Source organism: Wyeomyia smithii, chromosome 2 (assembly GCF_029784165.1).
Source record: "Wyeomyia smithii strain HCP4-BCI-WySm-NY-G18 chromosome 2, ASM2978416v1, whole genome shotgun sequence".
NCBI lineage: Eukaryota > Metazoa > Arthropoda > Insecta > Diptera > Culicidae > Wyeomyia > Wyeomyia smithii.
In genome coordinates this window covers 239,569,822-239,591,967 of record NC_073695.1, presented here as the reverse complement: position 1 = coordinate 239,591,967, position 22,146 = coordinate 239,569,822, and the positions used below count along the sequence as shown (strand labels likewise).

At 35.6% G+C, this 22,146-nt stretch overlaps 2 protein-coding genes across 2 annotated transcripts in view; both read right to left on the bottom strand.

The window, feature by feature from the left end:
• Positions 1 to 22,146, bottom strand: part of LOC129721757 (ras association domain-containing protein 10) — a 90,942-nt gene that overhangs the window by 29,012 nt on the left and 39,784 nt on the right. Inside the window, exon 2 of the mRNA XM_055674680.1 lies at positions 3,109 to 3,158. The gene's annotated coding sequence lies outside the window, so the exon portion shown is untranslated. The remainder of the gene's footprint in view (positions 1 to 3,108; positions 3,159 to 22,146) is intronic.
• LOC129720494 (uncharacterized protein DDB_G0289917-like) lies at positions 8,338 to 9,369 on the bottom strand. Its single transcript, XM_055671976.1, has one exon. The coding sequence runs from the start codon at positions 9,367 to 9,369 to the stop codon at positions 8,338 to 8,340; it is 1,032 nt and encodes a 343-aa protein (XP_055527951.1).

The following is a 22,146-nucleotide window of genomic DNA, read 5'->3' as shown; positions in this document are numbered from 1 at the left end:
ATAGAAAACAAATTAGAAACCAATAATCTTTTACCAATCCGGTGGTGAAGATATGTGGATGATATTTTTTGTATTACGAAAGAGACGGAACTTGAAACCTGGGAATCCAGGTAACTGATGCTGCCGTATGCAAAATAAAGGTAACATGCTCCGCAGTGCCTAAAAGTTGACTCGTATGCAGCTCTCGTTTCTCAATGTCGCGTACCTCTAACAGCTATACTCCACTCGCTATTGTGTGACAAACTAGGCTGAAGCTGATTTTTTACATGCAGTCTTCTGTATCGAGTTCTGTGTAGATTTTTGCTATGAGGGCGTGGCCACGCAGTCTCGAGAAAGACAAACGGAACAAAACACTTTGTTGAGTCAAAATATTTAGGCAGTGGAATTTATTTCGTCCATGTTGTTGTTAAACATTATATCAAACAATTGTCACACATTTTATCTATCCACCGACATATAAAAGACTAAGATGCATTAAGTCGTTCGCTTGCTATAATCGTTTGAAATCTGACGCAACATTTGCCAGTTTCGTTTTCAATTTCACAAAATGTAATCTAGTATAGAAAACAAAGACGTAGTCCTACGTCAAAAGTAAGAAGCCAAAATGTATTTAACCAACATTCCTTAGCTTAGCTTAGCTTAGCTTGACTGACTGCACATATCAATGGTTGAACCTCGGTGATTGATCCGAATCAGTAAAATTTCACAGTGAATCAACTGAATGGAGCTGGGAGTGACCGATCATTTTCATTGTACAAGTTTTAGTGGCTCAATACTTTGAAGGGTCATCAACGACGCCGGCCACGTCCTTGCAATCCTTGCAAGAAGAGGAGAGGGATGTTAGTGTGACCCTTGCTATTCAGAGACCGTGTTAACCTTTGCATCTCCACAAAGGTCACAGAAAGGAGGTTTTTGTTAGTAGGGAAGGGTACGTTGGATCAGGATTCACTTTGATAAGTGATGCTCTATTAAGCTTTTCTTCGTTCGTTCGGCTGATTAGAAAGGCACGCCCAGTTTATTTATATTTGGTACTGGTTTAAACCAGCAGACATTATTAATGCTGTAGAAACCACGCATTCACTATTATATAATTTTTATTTATTTCAGAAGAGCAAAAAATTGTTCTGTTTCCAGATTTGAGACTAATTTAAATCACAAACAACGGTATGCTGGTGGAGTCAGTTGCGTGGTTAGTCTAGTAAATACCAAAAGTGTACTGTGCTCTGTGATTCGAATCCGGTTCAAACCAACATTAAAAAATGCTGTTAGGCTAGGCACACGTGTGCGTGGTTTGTATGAAATATACATTTTTTCAGCGCGGCCGCCGAATATCAAAGTTTTAGAATTGGTTGAACTGGGCCCGAATATAATAGCGCGCGAAATATTTGGTGAAATGCCCTGAGTAAACCAGGATATTCCTAAATAAGTTAGCTAACATTATGATTAAGCTAAGAGAGCTACCTGATATAAAAAAATGGCAAAGTTCCATGTTTTTTTTTTGTTCACACAAAAAGTTTCATGAATTCGAAATTTTAAAAATTTTAATATCAAATTAGAAACACAATAAAGTCCCAAGTTTTATTTACAAAACGCCAGAATAATCAGAATCGGAATATAGTCGTCTCGTCACAAGTCGACCATCCAGACTTCAGAATGCTGTATTAAATTGTATTTAACCAACTTTGCCATGAAAACCTTAAAAATCTCTTGAACAAATTTTTTTGTACGGAAATTTGTATACAACTTTGCTGAAGACAACATTTTTTTTGATTTCAGCTATAAATAACAATAGTGAAACACAAAAAAAACTTATGAAAAACTAATGAACACGTAGTTGGATTTTCTACTATATTGGTACTCTAATACATCAATCGGCCGGATGCCCAGAGACAACATTTCTGAAATTATTTTCTCAACTAGTCTGCATCGAGAATAATTAATTATTAAAAAAAAGCAGAGGCGATCATCAAGCTTTGCATGTTTGAAAGGATTCTTTGTGCAATTTCTGCCGATTTTCATGAAAAACACCATTTTAATTGAAGTCACTACAAACGGACTAAAAACCATGATGCAATCAATTATTGTAATTCAGAGCCAAACCCCGAACGTTACACATTGAGTTATTAATCTCTGCGCTAAATCGATGAGAAAAAATGGCTTGCGTAAGATTGTCGCGCTATCCCGCGCCCAGTTCAGAACCTGTCTTAAAATGTTGCAACCAATTTACCGCCATTCCTCGGTGGTATTGTGCATGCGCGGTGTGCAACCGTACCCTGCATCATGCAGGTACTAATTACGACACACATTTCATACCCCAGCCGTGGACTAAAAGAATTGATATATCATCGATCAGACTCTATCTGATATTCGAAAGATTTATGGAACGTTGCGTGCGTGTCAATTACCATATTTACCGTACCTATTAGAGTGGTCACTCCAGAAGCTGACCCAGTACCGCACATTGAGAGTCATCTCGATGGTAGCCCCTTAATGCTTCACATCGTTCAGAACATGCGCGGTGGAAAAGAAAAAACCGATTTCAATCTCCACTCGACTTAGTCGACCTCCTTTTAACAGCTGAGAGCTCCGCTTCTCGGCTTCTGAACCTAAGCTTCTGTGACGACAGCCACGTGCGTGACCAGAAGAGGCATTTAACTTCTCCCCGGCCCGCTGCATTTCCCTAATCACATCACATTTACACCATCGCGCCGTCCCAGCGAACTGAAAAACCACTTGCCTCCGGGTGGGAAAAGTACGACGACGCGGTGTGGCGGCATCACAAATCACAACATCGAAGCTCGGCGTCAAACGAACAGCGCCACTTCCCCACGTTCGAGATTTCGTGTGAACAGATGCTTTAATTATGTCATGGACGGTTATTGAGTCGCGCGCGGGCTCTGCCTAAGCCGCGGTGTGCGATTTAAATATGCGAATAATTACTATGATTTAGCAGCTTTTGGGTTGTCTGCTGTTGTTGTTGTTGTTATGGTGAAGGCACACTCAAACGCCATCAGTCGGGATGCGTCCATATGGGACGTTGATTTATTAAAAAGAAAATAATAACAATAATAAGGGAAATAAAGAGGGAGAAATTTCTTCAACACCTACCTTAGCAGCGGATTATTCCAGTTTGGTGGTTGCCTGAGTCACTTTGCGATCTGGAATGATGGGGAGACAAGAAAAAAAACACACAAAGAATGAAAGGATAATTGCTAAGCAGATTTTATCGGCGGCAGTTAATGAATGGTGGAAGTGCGATAAATGCGCATGCAGTTAGATGATTTTAAATCAACACTGGTACCATTTCCATAGAGAAAAACTATTACCTTGTGTTGGTGAATTTGATGTCGTGAGTCTGTTGTATTGAAAAGATAACTCATGGAAATATTACAGGCGTAAAAATCAGAAAACAAGTCTATGTTTGGAAATATGTAAAAAATTAAGCGTTTCCAAATTTCCACTGAGAAAATTCTTCAAAAATTTATTTATAAAGTAAAAGGATTTTGAACCACACAAGAATTAGAAAGACACCAATTGAGCTAAAAACGTTCACAAGACGAAATTAAATTCTTTTACCATAATCTGAGAGGCGCAAAAAGCAAAAAAAAAAAATTAGTAAACTATTCTAACATACATTAAACCGAGGGAACGTTCTTCTGGATATTGCAACAATCAAACATTTCACGTTAGCGTTTGAAATAAGAATGTTCTTTATTAATTCTTCCAGATACAGCAAAACCTTAATCCTAGTCATTTTAGTACAAGAGTAGAAAGTAGAGAGGGAAAACATAGCTATTCACATAATTGTCAACCAATCGTGGGCCAGCTCAATAACGCCGGTACGATTGGTGAAAGGGGATACATAACATACAAGCGTGCGCGGCAGGCGCAGTTAGCTTGAATGTTATTTTATTTATTATTTTCAGCCATGTGCGCACATCGCACTGGGCTTGGGATAGGTCTGGATAATTTACTTATGGGTGTAATTGGATACTCACTATGGCACTAAGGCATTATGCAACTCAAGTGCATTAGCTCCTTTAAGCAACTTGTGAGGTTGGAAATAATTTATTGGCTGGAAAAGAACATGACCCAGAATAACTGCTGGACATGTACTTTAGACTGGTGAGAAAATTAAAGGATTTGTTAATCGTTTTGGGACTTGTGGGAATCATGAGTGGTTTGGAAATTATGGTTTGTGAGTGGGAAACAAAGCAATACTTTGCTTTGGCTTTTCTTGAAAGCATATGGGTAAAAGGTTTCTTGGGAACATATGGGAAAAAGGTAGATTTCGTTATTAATTTATGGTCTTGGGAAAATTATCTTGAAGTTGTGGGAAATTCATAAAATTCAAAAAATTCATAATCTGGGATATACCATACCATCCCTCCAAGAGGAACATAAATGGTGAAATTGAAATGAAACCATTTATTGTTGTCAACAGTTTGTAATAATTTGAAAAATAGGATGTGCTATGTTTTCTCTTACAAACGGTATTTGAATTTTATTACATTGAATGATCATTAATACTGTGCTTTTGACTTCGTTTGATTACTTATTTGAATTAAAATACATGAAAATGATTTTAATTTATATATGCTATCTGAGTATATAATATCTTGGAAATATTTGAATACATGTAATTTGAAATGTAATATGAAATTTAAGTTTTTATTAAACGGTTTTTGTGAACTAGTATTGAATGGTTTGAATTAATGTTTTTTATTTTGCAATTTGGATCTAAAAGTTCTTCTACTATATATGGACCTTCATAAAATGGATCTAGTTTTCTTCTATTTTCAATTTTTAGATAAACCGTATCATTTATTTTTAATTGGATCGGGTTTGTACCTATTTCTGTTGAAATTGTTCGTTTTACTTTCTGTTCAATCAATTTATTTTTTGCAATTTCGTTCGATTTTTGTATTTTATATTTTAATTCTTTACTATATTGTTCAAAGTTGTAAACTGGTTCTATTCCTTGTTTGAAAATTTCTTGTGGTAATTTAGCTTTAACTCCAAAAACAAGTTCATGTGGAGAAAATCCATGATCTGTGTGTGGAGTAGTATTGTAGTTAAAAGCGTAAAATTTCAACCATTCATCCCAATCAGATTGATGCTCGTTAACGAAAGATCTCAGGTATTCATTTAAACATCTGTGATTTCTCTCGAGCGCTCCGATTGTCTGAGGATGATAAGCTGTACTAAATTTTTGTTTGATATGTAATATTTTGCAGATCTGATCAAAGACTTCATTATTATATTCTGTTCCTTGATCGGATCTTAAAGTTAAAAATGTTCCATATGTTAGTATGAAATCATTAACCAACGCTTTAGCGATAACATTTGCTTCTTTGGTTGGTACTGGTATTAATACAACGTATTTTGTTAGATCGCATTGAATAGTCACTGCGTATCTATTGTTATTATTACTTTTAGGTAACGGACCAACTGTATCTATTGATATAATTTCAAATGGGAATGATGGAGTTGTAGTTACTATTTGTTTTTCTTTTGTATGCTTTATGAGTTTGTTTCGTTTGCATAATTCACAGGCCTTGATGAATTCTGCAATCGATCTTTTCATATTATTCCATTTGTAAACTTCCCTTATTTGAAGATATAGTCTATGTTGTCCTACGTGTCCTCCTGTAGGTGTGTAATGATAATCGTGTAATATTTTCTGTATTACTTCCTTTTTTGTAACCATCATTGGTGGTTTATAAATTATAATTTGTATAGAATACACTAGTGTATTGGCTATATTTTTGAAATTTTCGACAGTAATCATTTTGAATATTTCGTCGTTAGTCGACAGCGCTATTTTTCCTTGATTCATTTTTACCATGATATCCTCTAATTTCAGAAGAGCAGATTCTAAAATTTGACTTCCGTTATTTAACTGTTGATGCACTTGTGCAACAATTTTACTATTTTTCTTGATTATAAACTTTAATTCATTTGCGACTACAATTGTTTCTAATTTAAGTAATTTATTTGTTTCAGAGGGGTTGTTAGTCGAGTACGCGGAGAGGTGATCAATCTCTTCTGGCGTCGACTCCCGTTCACCCGTAATAATATCATTTATTTTATTCTTTCGAGTCTCTCTAGTCATAGATCTCGTATTTACTTTTAATATATTTATATTCTTTAACTCGTTTGAGGTTGTAATTATTCTAGACAACGCATCAGCTCCTACATTTCCTTTTTCTGGAATGTATTCTATTGTGAAGTCATATTCTTCTAAATCGAGACGCATTCTGGTCAATTTATGAGTAGGATTTTTCATTCCAAACAGATAAACCAAAGGTCTATGATCTGTCCGAACTGTGAATTTTCTTCCATACAAGTAAGGCTTGAAATAATTAATGGCCCAATGAATAGCCGTTAATTCTTTCAGAATAACAGGTTTATTTTTCTCTGCTTGAATAAATGCTTTACTTGCAAAAGCGATTGGTAAATTTCCATTTTGCGTTTGTTGAGACAGAACTGCTCCACATCCAACGTCTGAAGCATCTGTCGTCAGTATAAATTCCTTTGAAAAATCGGGATATTGTAACAATGTTGGTGATATTAAAATATTTCTCAAACTGTCAAATGCAATTTGACATTTCTCAGTCCAAACGAACGTCGTATTTTTCTTTAACAACTGATTTAAAGGATATGCCAACGTTGCGAAATTTGGCACAAATTTCCTATAATAATTACAGAATGCAACGAATCTTCTAACTTCGTCTGCATTTGATGGTATTGGATAATTCAACACAGCTTTAAATTTGGAATCATCTGGTAACATACCTTGATCAGTAATCTTATGACCTAAATATGTCACTTCTGTACTGAAAAAATTACATTTTTGTGCATTAAGTTTCAGATTATAGTATCTCAAACGTTCAAAAACTTGAGTTAGGTTTGAAAGATGATGATTAACTGAACAACCAATTATTACAATGTCATCAATATAAATGAATGCTAACTCTGGCGTCAAACCTGCCATGGCTATTGTCATCATTCGTTGAAAACTATTCGGGCTTATATTTAGTCCGAAAGGTAATCTTGTGAACTGATAATGACCATTTTTTGTTGAAAAGGCGGTGAATTTTCTAGATTCATTGTCTAGCGGTATTTGATGAAAACCTGACATGAGATCTAGAGTTGAAAAATACTTTGCTCTACCGAGTTGATCTAAGATGTCATCAATTCTCGGTAGCGGGAATTTATCCGCTAAAATCTTTTTGTTGAGTTGTCTAAAATCGACCACCAAGCGCCATTTTTTTTCATTGTCATTAGACTTCTTTGGCACCAGTAAAATTGGAGAGTTATATGAAGATACTGAGGGCTCAATTATGTTGCTCTCTAACATTTTGTTCACCTGTTTGTCAATCTCTTCGTGCTGTGCATGAATTGTCTTATAATTAGGAATGTATACTGGAATATTGTCATTAAGAACAATGTTCTGAGAATAAAAATTATTCTGCGAAACCACTTCCTCTGGTAAACAGAAAATATCTTGGTAGTTATTAATTAAATTCATAAATTTTTCTTTAGCATATTGCGGAATTTTTTCCATGTTAATGTTATTTAAAATTTGTTCACATCTACTTTCATGCTGACGTTTGTTTTTATTCACGTTAAGAATAACATAGTCAGTTAAACGACTTAACGTAGGTTTAAATTGAGAATAAGATATATACAATGGTTCATTATTAGTATTTATAAACTTAACGTAAGGTTTTATTGCTGAAATAATGGAGTTTCCACAAAATACTCCTGGATAAATCTCTTCAGAATGAACTACCATGTCTTCTGAGATTCTTAAATGTGGGACTCTTCTGATAACTTCGCTACGGCTTGGTAACATAAAGCCGTCGTTTAAATTATCTTCAATGGGTATTGCTATCTGTATATTTTCTATGTTAAATGTAAGTAGCCAATATTCATAATCTACAATACATTTATAATTAATCAAGAAGTCACGTCCTAAAATACCATCCGCTTGAATAGGTAAATCGGGCGTAACTAAATGAAAATTATGGTTCAAAACTAGGCTATTGTTAAAGCATAGTGCGGTGTTAACTAAGCCTAAAGTCTCTACGCTATTTTCTGTAATACCAACTAATTTTATTTTATTATTAATATTTACAGATTGATCTGGGTTGATATTACGCGCTTTAAATAACGATATATCAGCTCCAGTATCAATGATTAAATTACAAATTGTATTCCCGGTCATGTGCACTTTGACCTGGATAAAGTTTGATGCATTTAAATTAATTGTCAATATCGGTGTGGCGGTTGGTAACAACTGACTAGTTAGTCGACGTCTAGGATCAATTGTTACTGTTGGCCAAAAAAATAATTTGGATTGGAAAATCCATTTTGTGGTATTGCTAACTGTTGGTTATTAGCGTTTTGCTGACTGTTTGGTTGATTGGATCCCGTTGCTACTTGAGCATAGCAGGGATTAACTAAGCGTTCTTGATGTTGAGTTGGAATATTGCTCGGTAGTTGCGGAATGTTTTGCTGTCTTGCGAAAAACATTCTTGCAGCTTCGAAATTTCTATTCGGGTTAAACTGACGGTTTTGGTTGTAATTTTGATTAAAACCTCTATTAAACCGATTAAAGTTTCTATTGTTCTGCTGTTGATTGTATTGGTTGTTATGATTGCTATGATTTCTATAGTTATTAAGTGGGAATCGTGGTTGATATCGATTGTTGAAATTAGTTCTTTGATTATTATTCCTCTGCGGTATCCTGTTCACGTTATTGTTTTGATATCTATTTCTGTTACTCGTGGCGTTTAGTACCACTGCGTTCGATGTTGACGTAGTAACATTTTCATTCTCCACCATTATATTAATGGCTTCCTGGAGATTGGTGAATTTACCTACTTTTAACATTATTTTTGTCTCTGAGTTTGAAGCATTCGCTACCAATGTTTGGATAGCAGCTTTTTGAGACATTTTCTTTGCGACTTCGCTCGGAATTTTTTCGGTAATATAGGTTTCAGTCAATTTTTCAGCAAGTGAATCTACTTGCTTAGTAAAATTTTGCAAATCGCTTGGAGATTTTAACTTTAGGTTATTCAGATTACTTTTAGCTAAATCTGACGTACTTTTCTCCCTGCAATTGCTGATCAAAGCTTGGGTAATTCCGTCATAATCATCCGGAATTGTAGCGAATAGATTTCTCGCTTTCCCACTTAGTTTAGTAAAAATAACTTGAATAGCCGCTGCTTTGTTTTCAGCGGGTACTATTGTCTCAACTAAATTTACTGCGTCCACGAAGGATTTAACTCCTCCGGAGTTTCCATCATACGCAGGAATTAAGGTAGCCAGTTCGGCTGCTGTTTTTATATTAAGTGCCATTGATACTGCGGTATGAGCACGTTTACACCAAATGATTAATTTGGCTAAAATTTTTAATTTAAATTTTCTTTTTATTAAGTGAATATCACTGTTCGTTCTCGAGAACGAGTTAGTGGTACTCGGTGTTGCTAATTTATTATCGCTGTTTGCTCTTGAAAGCGAATCATTAATGTCGGGTTTCAGAAGAAGTTTTTTATAAGTAACTTCAGGCTCACTATCATACCCTCTTTGAGTCACTGGGGTGTTGTCCAGAATATTTATGCATTTGTTATATGTTTCCTTTAATTTAGTATAGACTTCTACTTCCTCATTCCAGTTTTCAGTTCTGATTCTATACCGTAGGGATTGTAATAAGATTTTATATTCTGTAAACAATTCCTGAAGTTGAATTGTTTTGGTTTGTATGCCCGATAATGTTCTTCCTCTAGTTTTATTTTTATATAAATTAAGATATTCTCTGTATATGAAAGCTTCAATCTCTTTCAACCGCTCCATCTACTACTAACTAAATTCGATATGATGCAAAATCATTTGCTTAAATTTTAGCATGAACAGATTTTTAATCTTAAATTATTATATTGATTATGCAAACACAAAATTCTAGCGGTTTTTTTTTTAATTTTAAATTATTATATTTATTATACAAACACAAGTATCACTTATCTGGCATTACTGCTGCTGTCGTGTCGTACAGGCTGGGTGACAATCGGTGATGAAGCTTGACCTCTGCTGCTGATGCGAACATTTCGATAACTGTACACTAGTGAATCCATTGATGGTGACGATTTGTTTGGTTTATTTTTATATATATTTTTTAAACACTGTTTACCTGCTTCGGGCGAGGTAGCTACCGTTAAGTTTTTTATCAAAAATGTTTCAAATTTTTTTTTTTACACTGTTTACCTTCTTCGGGCGAGGTAGTAGCCCATGTCACATAAGTTTATTACACGTTATTTACTCGTACTTCTTGCAAGCTTTTTGCAATTTTCAGAGCACGTTTGTTGATTTTTTGTTTTAGCAAGCTGTACGCGGTGAGTAACAGTTGTAAGCCCGTCGCGCACAATATTACCCACAACAGCACTTCGTGAGTTTCCAACGACTCACTATGTAATTGTTGCGTATTAATTATGTTCACTTGGGGGTCCGCGTTGTGGACTGTCGCAGATTTTGACTGCGTTTTCCCCATTTTAAACAATTAAACTTGCCACCATTTATTCTCACTCGGATGTTCAGTTTAGTTCAGGCAATTAAACTTGTCACTTTTATTCTCACTCGGGTGTTCAGTTCAGTTTAGACAATTAGACTTGTCACTTTTGTTCTCTCACAAAGATCGCAACTGCAAACGACATTCTCATGTTCGAAATTTTATATGCATTTGCTTGATGTCACTGATTGACACGCGTGGACAATAACTACTGATTTTCACATACACATTTTTATTCCACACTTGGTGGTGTAAAAGCAACAAACGCGCGGGGATACTAACTCCTTATTTTCACTTATTCACCCGTTCGCGTCGCTGCACGGTCGCCATAAACTATTCTAACATACATTAAACCGAGGGAACGTTCTTCTGGATATTGCAACAATCAAACATTTCACGTTAGCGTTTGAAATAAGAATGTTCTTTATTAATTCTTCCAGATACAGCAAAACCTTAATCCTAGTCATTTTAGTACAAGAGTAGAAAGTAGAGAGGGAAAACATAGCTATTCACATAATTGTCAACCAATCGTGGGCCAGCTCAATAACGCCGGTACGATTGGTGAAAGGAGATACATAACATACAAGCGTGCGCGGCAGGCGCAGTTAGCTTGAATGTTATTTTATTTATTATTTTCAGCCATGTGCGCACATCGCACTGGGCTTGGGATAGGTCTGGATAATTTACTTATGGGTGTAATTGGATACTCACTATGGCACTAGGGCATTATGCAACTCAAGTGCATTAGCTCCTTTAAGCAACTTGTGAGGTTGGAAATAATTTATTGGCTGGGAAAGAACATGACCCAGAATAACTGCTGGACATGTACTTTAGACTGGTGAGAAAATTAAAGGATTTGTTAATCGTTTTGGGACTTGTGGGAATCATGAGTGGTTTGGAAATTATGGTTTGTGAGTGGGAAACAAAGCAATACTTTGCTTTGGCTTTTCTTGAAAGCATATGGGTAAAAGGTTTCTTGGGAACATATGGGAAAAAGGTAGATTTCGTTATTAATTTATGGTCTTGGGAAAAATTTTCTTGAAGTTGTGGGAAATTCATAAAATTCAAAAAATTCATAATCTGGGATATACCATATTAGTCTTCAGAGATATATTTTTTATTTGACATCAGCAAGCAATAAACTTTCTCATAAAGGACAAAAACAATTGATTATTAACCAGATGATTTAAAAATTAAATGATCAATAAGCTTTGAGATTGTACCGCAAGGAAGTCTTTTAGAACCGTTTTATAATTCTTTTTTATTTAATTCTCATTTAACCAAAGATCAGCAAAAGTTTGACTTCTCGAACATCGTTCCCACGTACAGAACAAATCGGAAAAAAGCTTCCCTGCAAGGAGCATTATACTCGTAAGTTACACAAAATACAGCTTAAGCCATTGGCGCGCGACTAAGTATGGTACACTAAAGCAAGCGCATACATTTGAATGGATTAGCAGCAGTAAAATCATAACCTATGGGTACAAAAGCGAGCTAAAGCCACTAGAAAGGCAGCTTGAGTTGCGAATTCGGCCTTTACCCAAGTATGCTCCACTAGCGTCAACCAGTGGCTGACTTTATGGTCCTGCATTCGGGTTAGCACGGAGAGTTTTACCTGCTTGGAGCTTGTGTTCACAACTTTCAAGAAGTGTTTTCTCCCCTCCGTCGCTGCACCTCTGGTGAACGGTGACTCGTGTGGTTTCAATTTAGTAAACAAGCGGTAAATAATAATTGGCCCCGAATTCAATTATTTCTTCTGTTTGACGATGGATTAACCTTTTTTATTTCTTCTCCACCTCTTTGGGGATTCACGAATCATGTCGCGACCAGCGACTTGTCTGAGTACACAAAGTCAGGTTCACCGTCGCGAATCTTTCTGACTCGCACTTGACTGGCAGGAGAGTCATCTCGCCGAATGATGCGTTCGCGAGCGACGACACTTCGAGAGGCTGAAGTCACTCGACCGTGTTAAGCTTTAAGTGGTTTGTTCGCGATATTTTTTTGATGTCACTACATATAGCTGCTAATGGTTCCATAAAGCTAAACATGGGCTTTTATTTTCGTCAATTGAGGACACCCCGCGAAGGTCACGGAATGTCCTCCTTTTCAGTACAAAGGTTATCTTCTCATTCTATCAGAGCGCGGTAATAACGATTGATTGAGAAACAAAACCACCCTAGAAAACCGCAAAGCGTTAGCCTTTAAACGGCAGTAATTATACGAGAGCGCTAATAGCTTAATCCGGTACAACAGTTTAGAACCTGATGACAAGGCAGGTTGGAAAAAAATTCTCACTTTCAAATTACAATCGCCACGGACCGACCGGCCGAGACCGCCCGAACTGGTTCGCGCCAGATGACGATAAGCGAAACGTGGATTCCCAGCCCGGTCGGTCATTAGTACCCTTAAATGACCGCTAATTAGCCGGTCTCCTTCGCAAACCGGAACCGGCCCCCCAAGGCCAGCCAGTCAGTCGAACGGATTGTACGCGCTCCGTACGCATGTTGATTACAATTAAAAAACCCGCCAGGAATCCGTGTGCAGACTCCGGTCAACCTTCAATCCGTCTGAACGACTGTGTAATCAAAAAAAAAAGTCGAATGATGAAATTCCCTCTCAAAAGTCGCTTTGTGGCCGGCCAGCTCAAGCGGTTTAATAGTTTATGCGTCTGCAGATTTGTTTGGCTAGTTCTCACAATCGTTGGATTCGCTGGTAAGGAAGATAAAAAAAATAAGAAGAAGAATCCTCGCGAGTGAAGTTCAGTTCTGGCATGCCCCACCCGTCACTGGTGATAATAAAGAGCTTCCAGCTTTGCTAGGAATGCTAATGGCTTCCGATTGATGTGCCTGTCTGGTGCGTGTTTGTGTGTTTGAACGTTTTTGTCATGACTTTATTATTTGCGCGATCTAGCTGCTGCTGCCACTAACTTAACCACTCCTTGTTATGGTCCAAGGTAAGAGAGAGAGAGAGACAGCAAGGTAACAACGAAAAAAAATATACTAGACAATAAAATGATCGCGCACAGTAGACCGTTTCGTGCTGAGCTAGAAGTGCCGGTTTGGCCTTTAGATAACCAGAGGCTGGGTTATGGCACCTGTCAAGCGATAGGCAAGTTCGGCTGGCGGATTTTGCATGTTCGAGGCAGATTCTGGCATGTTTTTTCTTTCACAGTTGCAACATGCTAGTTTAACACCTTGGTTGTTATTCCAGTAGTTCGACACTGTCGGATTTTTTTATAATTGCTACGTACAATACTAAGCTGGCAACGAATTGTTTTATGAACTGTCTGCGAATCGAATAAAACAATTTTTTATAGAAGGGGAATATCAATTACAATTTTTCGTGAAGTGGGAAATCAACTTCAATCTATTATAGAATATAAATAGGTGATAAATTTATTGCTCGTTGGTCGTATACTGTCAATCCTTCAAAGTAAGCTTTTTTCCAATACTAGTTAGGTCTCACAAGATCAATTGGAAAGTTGATCACGTTAATATTGATTGGCTTAGGAGAAACAGCTTAAGCGGAATAGTTTAATTGAGGCGTGAAAAAAACGACAGAAACTAAAACTGGACATTTTTAGATTAGAATACAGGGATATGCCAATTTTTTCTCGACTATTTGTACCTGGAAACAAATTTTACTGATATGTTGCGGATTATTGAAAATTTAGTGACTTTTCAAAATAAAATTATTGTGAGTGTACGTCAAAAGATCTAGTTTTTGGTCGCAGTGCTCCAAATCTTACAAAAAAATGTAAATGGCACTTGGCGTTTTTCTGTTGGCTCGTACAGTTAAACACGGCCTTTGTAGCAGAGCAATTCGACAAAAAAACGGGCAATCAATTTAATCGGCCATGAAACTTTGCATAGACGTTTCTATAGGCAAAAGATGCCATTTTGTGCTATTGGTTTATTTTTTTGGAACACGACTCATTTTTGAGAAGCTATATTGTTAGGGCAAAAACAGTTTGCTTGATTGGTGTGAAGTTGTAGATGATACTCTAAGAAACCTAAATTAATCCATCTAGCGGTCAGACCCGGCCTTTCTCATTCAAACTTATTATTTGTAAAAGTAGATTTACATGAACGCTTCAATCCAATAAATGTGTATTCACTTTTTGGGTTCTAAAGTAATGATGTTGTAGTTGAAGTATAAAATATGAAATTTGACGTAATGTAAATGCTCAAGAAATAGCAAAATAAAAGAAATCACTCTTAATTTCGAACAATTCAGTCACGAGCGATACCGGGAACATTCAAATAGTTCGATACCACATTCAAATTATATTGAGGCCACATATAATGATCAAAGCAGGTATAGTTTTAAATAGCCTTTGAATTTCTTTTCTTTCCATAACTTTTGAACCACATATCAAATTGTTATAAAGTTTGTTATTTGTAAGTTTGAGAGATGACTCGTTCGTATGACGTATGTTCAAATAAATCGTGTAATCTTTGAGATAATAGACTTTCATTGTTTTACTAACAACTAGCTGAATGTACCCGGCCTTGCTCGTGCAAAAAATTTCTGCTTTTTCTATAATTTTCTATATTTCCATATATTTTTTCCAACTCATCATTTCAAATAATAGTTCTGTTTTACTTAAGAACTTGCTTATATACCACATTTTTCGTTGATTAACAATCGATGTGGAGGCATTCCAGCAGGGTCGAGTGAGTTCAAAAATTCCGTTGGAAAATGGATTGTCTCATCAGCATCTTCGACGGTATCGATTGACTTACAATAAACTCAAATTACACTGAAATTACATAATCAAGAGCCAAACTCACCCCTGATAGTTAAAATAATAACTTGCTATATCTGATCATTTTACTTTTTTGTGTAAACAATATCAATGTCATCCTTATAGTTGAACATCAGTCTTCATGAATCAATTAACAATTTGGAGATACGGGGTCTATCTCCACATTTTCCTCAAGTTTTGAATAACTTCCAACGCAGAAAAACAACCCTCACTATACCGAACGTTTGGACACCAATTTTCGGTTTTGGGGAGTCAGCTCTGACCTATGAACCTTATATCAGGGAGTATTTGAATATTTTTCTTCTTGAATTGGAAAATAGCGTAGGACGCCCGTTGTCATTTTCTGAACATAGTTCTCTCTCTAGAAATTTCGACATTATTTAACCATTTTATTCAGTTTTACATAGCTTGACTGACATAGCAGAAATCGTGGATTTGATTTCAAAACAACGTTTCAATATAACGTCCAAGCCTTCTTCTCAATTTTAGTAATCTTTCCAGAAAATGTAAGTCGCCATGTATGATTTAAGTATTTGTGCCGGACATGAATGTTTGGATTCTGGACGTCATCTTGATATCGAAAATATACATATTGCAAAGCATATATTCTTTTTTCACAAAATTCTGAAACCGGAAGTCGCCATATTGAATTAAAAAAATGTTGTTGGACTTTTATTTCTGGTTTCTAAAAATCTTCCTGGTTCCTGAAATTCCAATGTTTGGAGGTTTGTAAACGTTGTCTACAGTTGCATACAGCTTCCCAGAAACCAAAAGTCGCCATTTTAGTTTTAGAAAAACGTCGGACATCATATATCGGTCCCTAGACATCTACTTCCGGCCATGACCGACCGAGGGCATGATAGTTATCGTACCTTTTCAAAAAGTTCCCATAGGGCACTAAAAGACCTGACTTTCTTATAAATTAAGACTCCCTCCCTCTTTGATAGCTACCCCTTTCTTCTTTCGACATCATGCTTCGGTCTCTGGAAATCAATTTCCGGTCTCCAGACATGACCAAAGGCCTGAAAACTATCATATTCATTCAGAAAGTTCCCATAATACATGAAAAAAACTTGATTTTCTGACCGATTAACACCCTCTCCTCCTTTGGGGGTTGCTCCTTTCTCTTCCCAATATTTCTATGACCACTTCCTCTATACAGAGAACACGTATGCCAAGTTTGGTTGCAATCGGTACAGTTATTCGAGAATTTTGCTGGAACATACATACATACATACAAAACACTTTTTTTTTTCAAAAAAATAGCTGGATTTTAGGAGCTCTTATCTAATTTGATCGATGCTCTTAACCAAATTTCTTTTCGGTAACAGTTGAGCTTCAGCAGCGCTAGATGGGACTCTCCGTTATCGAATTATGCAAGAAATATGTCAAGAAATCGTTCCAAAAACGAATCAAAGCAGGTTGGATGTTTTGAAACACTTATTTAGAAACATTTGCACGAAAGACGATTTTCAGCTGCAAACAGACGTCACTACGTTTCAAAAAAGACCAATATTTGTAAATATATTATCAATTTTCGTATGACGAGGTCATTCCGTAAATCATTCCGTCATCCAGAAAATACCCACATATCCAAGTATATAATTCAATTATAAATTTTCGCAGATTTCCAAAAACCGAAAGTCGACAACCCAAGTTTCAAAGTATCGTCAGACACTAATAACCGGTTTTTAAGAGTCATTTTTGCTCCGAAAACAACAACATTGGGGGGTTTGTGAGCATTTTCCACAGTTTTAAATGGCTTCCCAGAAACCGGAAGTTGCCATCTTGGATTGAAAATGGCATCGAACGTCATGTTTCGGTCTCTGGACATCAACTTCCAGCCTCCAAATATGACCAAGAACCCGAAAATCATCAAATTTCAATGAAGGGTTTCCATTATGTATGAAAATTTATTACTTTTGACCCCCTCCTTCTTTAAGGGTGACCCCTCCTCCTATCCAATATTTCTATGACCCCTTCCTTTGAACAAAGAACACTTACGCCAAGTTTGGTTGAAATCGGTTCAGGCCTTCGAGAGTTATGCTGGAACATACATACATACATACATACAAAACTTCTCTTTTATATAAATAGATTTAATACATAATGGTTGCTTAGTTCGATTATAATCAAATGAAATGGGAATGTATAGGGCAGCCAAACTTTGAAACCACGTGTTAAATCATAATTCATCAGTTAACTCTTAACTAGCCCGTTCATCTGATAATAGCGAAGCAAGCAAAGAGAAAAGTGAAAGAGTTTATGTATTCTTCGGAATATGTTTCTTTTCATAGCTAGATTTCATATTTTTAACAGGCAAAGTAATAGTTCGATTGCAAAAAAATCAATAGAGTCTTATGGGGTAGCCAGACCTATCATATGACACTGATTTTGTGGAAATCAGTCCAGCCATCTCTGAGAAACATGAGTGAAATTAAACAGTCTTAAGAAAACGTTTCTTTTCATTACTTTTGAACCACATGTTCAATCTATATAAAATTCAAAAGTTAAGGGTTTTTAAGATAGCCCGTTCATTTGATATAAATTTTATTGAAATCGGTTGTGTGGTTTCTGAGATATAGCTGTTTCGTTATTTTTACATTTTTAAACATAACCTCGAAAATAAAAATCCGATTGCATGAAATTCAATAGGGTCTTATGGGGCAACTAGATCTCTCATTTGCAATTAATTTCATGAAGATCGGTCCAGCCATCTCTGAGAAAAACGAGTGAGATTGGGAGAGCGTTACATACACACACACATACACACACACATACAGAAAATGCTCAGCTCGTCAAACTAAGTTGATTGATATATGAGATTCGACTCTTTGGAGCACTTTTATACCTTTGGTTTTTCCAGTGATTGGTATACCTTTCTAGGAGGAAGGCAAAAATTATTATTTAAAAAAAAAGTGAAAGAAAAATTTAAAATTAATAATATAAAAAAGCTCATTTTTAAAAATCCGTATAAATGTAAAATCTGAAGTGTACAAAACGATATACCTAGGAATTGACTCGTTCAATCATGTAACGTAAAAAGGTAACATTATAGTAACAGTATAGCTGCAGAGAATTACCTTAGAATGGGATGAAAATGATCATTTTTTATATTTATTCACTTATGTTTATTCACTTATGTTCGAGCATCTTGATAGAAAAATTTTCACTACACTTTTCACTTTTTATTCACTTTCACTATTTAATTCTATCACTTTTCACTTTTCACTTGCAAATTCGTATTTCGGCACTGACATAGTGCCTTCGTCAGTGCTTATTTGGACTGTACTGTTTGTATAATATTTTTTCATAATATTATTTTTTTCTGAAACAATAATTAAATAAAATGAGTACTGTTACATCCCCAAGAAAGCCACTTTACTTTATAGAAAAAATCCGAGATTTCTCTAAGGTCCTAAGGCTTTAAACAGAAACAGATTTGGAAGCAAAACTGTTGATTTTTCAGATTAAATCCATAGATAAAGGGTCACGAGCTGAAATTTGCTTATTTTGCACTCGTTTAATCATCGTTCGACCGATTTCAATACGGTCTGGTGCAAGGTCAAATTTATTCCGAAATTAAAATTTTGGTAAATCCTCAGTTGACAATTTTATTTTTGGGTTTCTATCAAGCTTCGCTTAGTTCTCTAAGTGTAACGTAATTCGTGTTGAGTTTTAACGGAATAAACGAAATTTTACAAAAATATATATAAAACTGCCGCGGGTATTCAAAGGTTCACATTTGCAGGTACTCGAATCTCAAAAAAATATAAACATTACACAAATATAAACGCGCTGGATGTGCACTGTCAACGAGGATGCATATGATCTCAACGATCTGGCACCATGAAAGTAAAGTAAGTAGAAGTGTGTTAAAATCAGTATCTTTTCATCATTACTTTTTATAGAATGCCTTACCTCGAAGGAAAACCTTAATTCTGCCATAAACAGACCTCGTTCGAGTTTGGCACGGTTCGTTTTTGGCACGGTTCAATTTTGGCAACATAAAAACTTTGGACGTGTTTCCACAAGTAACCATCCTTCGCTTCAGTCCGGTAGGTATCGAACAATACTGTTCGGATTGGTTATTGACTTTTTCCTTTAGTCCGGTAGGCATCTTAAAATAAATTCAATTTGGGCCTGTTGCCAAAATAAAACAACACCTGTAAAAGGTTTTTCGAAGAAAGTTCTTTTTTTTTTCATATAAACAGAAATTTTACAGGTTAGAGCAATTCCTCAAAAAAAAAACGAGTAACCAATTTAATCGACCATTTTTGATTTGGCTGAAACTTTGCATAGACGTTCCTATAGGCAAAAGATGCCATTTTGTACTATTGGTTGAATTTTTTGGATCACGACTCATTTTTGAGAAGCAATTGAAATACTACTAGGTATACAGCCCTAGGGTTGTATGAAATGGTGATGTGGGACTAACTGTAGTTAGAAAGATTTTTAGTTACAAATGAATCTGCAGACAGCTACAGTTCGTTTGTCCTGTGATTTAGTATTTTTTTATACGCAGACTCCCCATAAATTTTCTTTTTAGAAATATATTGAACAATACTCGAAAGAACTTCGATTACACTTAACGATGTTGTGTAGTGTTTCTTTGTGCGAACAAAATTTTTTTAACAAGGCACAAGCGTGTCGTTGTTATTGAAGAAGCACCAAGAATTTCTCGCAATGCGTCTGAATCAGAATTAACTCTATTTCCTCATAAACCAAATCCAACATTATTTACGTTATCATAAAACATGTTTTTGTCTTTTTAAACTCTGATCAAATTAAATTTATTATATGAACCTTATTATAAAAATGATTTAGAAGCCGTTACATAGGTTCACTCATAGGGAAACTTAAGGAGATAAGTTGAACAAAATTATCATCAAGTTCCAAGAAAAATCATAACAATCAATAATTACAAGGGAGTTAAAGTTCGAAATGATTAATTTCTGTTTTTTGTTTGACAAGTTTTTATCATCTGCGAACAATTACATTCACTGTATTACGAAGACAGCTAATATACGTAAGAATATTATTTGTTAAGTTGAAAACAAAAATAGATCATCTAACAATGTTGAAATGTGAAAAAAGATTCTGAATTGATTCTAGTGAATCGACAAAATATTTAGAAGCATTCGCTGGCTCACAAGCTTATATAAATTTGTATTATCAGAAATCTACTCTTTCGATCGCGATCATTTGGTGAATATCGAAGATAAAATGCAAAAAAAAATCTTATGACCGTTGCAAAAATGCTCAATTCTGGTTAAGTAGTTTATGTTTTTTTGGGGTAACCATATTTATGAGATAAACTTTTAATCACTATCAATGCAGCAGCATTGCAGTTTTTCCTTGATTTTACGGAAATAGAATTCGTGTACCACTGCAATCATAGACGACGAGAGACCAGCGGCGTCTTGCTCTACATAATATGTATTTTATACTGTACGGTATTGTTGCTTTTACCAGCATGTTTTCTTTCAAGACATCAGTTTTTATTGCGCTCTGACAGCAGGTTTTGAAATTGTTCAAGTAAAAGGCTTGTTTCAAAACTTTTCGAGAAATCTTTACCTTCGAGACTTCAAATTAGTCTAAGTTCATGGAAGCAAACTTAAATTGACCTGTTGGGACGGGGAAACTTTGACCATTTTTTTTATATTGATACAGAGAATATCACAGGGAATGGTTGGTGTCCATTCACATCGTCTGTGCTAGGAATGCTTGCGTGTGATTGGTCAATTGTTCGCGTAAATTTTCTTGTAACTTTTTATCAATTTTCACAGTTGAGCAGTGAAATAATAATGATGACTAGCGTATTATAAAATTGTTACACATTTTATCTATCCAACAATATACTGGTTATTGTTATCCATCACGTGGTTATGCTGTTATTATCGTTTGAAATCTGACGTAACATTTGCCAGTTGCGTTTCATATTTTACAGAATGCATCTCAGTATAGAAAACAAAGACGTAGTCCCACGTCAAAATGCTATTTTGGGAAGGTGTTATGATAGCAAATATTTTTAGGTCCAAAACGGTTCGTTTGACCGGTGTGACGTCTTCGGCAAAGTTGTAGTTAGTAATTTTATCTTTCCGAAGAAATCATACACACTAAGAAAAAAACATTTATTTTTTGGAAAAAAGTTAAAAGAAAATTTAAAAATTATTTATCTAAAAAAGCTTATTTTTAAAATACAGGTCGGGCTCGATTATATGGAGTTTTGAAAACCATTTCGCTCTGGATAATCGAGCCGTTTCTTTTTAAATTTTCAATATCTTTCATATAGAACAGTGAGTTTTCTATTATAATATATTGTACACAATACATGTGCCGACGAAAAATATTAAAAATTGTCTTTAGACTGTTTGTCGGCGTTTGTTATACATATTGTATATACGTAATAATAAGCTATGTTATATGAATCATCTCGAAGATGTAAAAACTAAATAAAAAAAAACTAATACTACCATTAGAAAGACAGTCTTCGAGAGATTAGAGGAAATATTTTACAGAAAATTTAAAGTCGTTATTGATTTCGCTTGATAAGTTTTGGTTCAATAATCCGGGAGTAACCGGAACACAATCGGGACAGTCCTGCTTGTTGTTCTAAGTACTGCGTTGATCATGGCCATTATATTATAGAAATATGTTTCGGCCCTCAATCCGAAACCGGTTGACCTGTAGCGGTAGTCCTCATCGGCAGCAAAAAACCATAAAACGTTGCTTTTGGGGGTTGTTGAGTAAGAATTGGTTGAAAAAACGACGAGAAAACTGCCAAAAACGAACTGCCTAAACA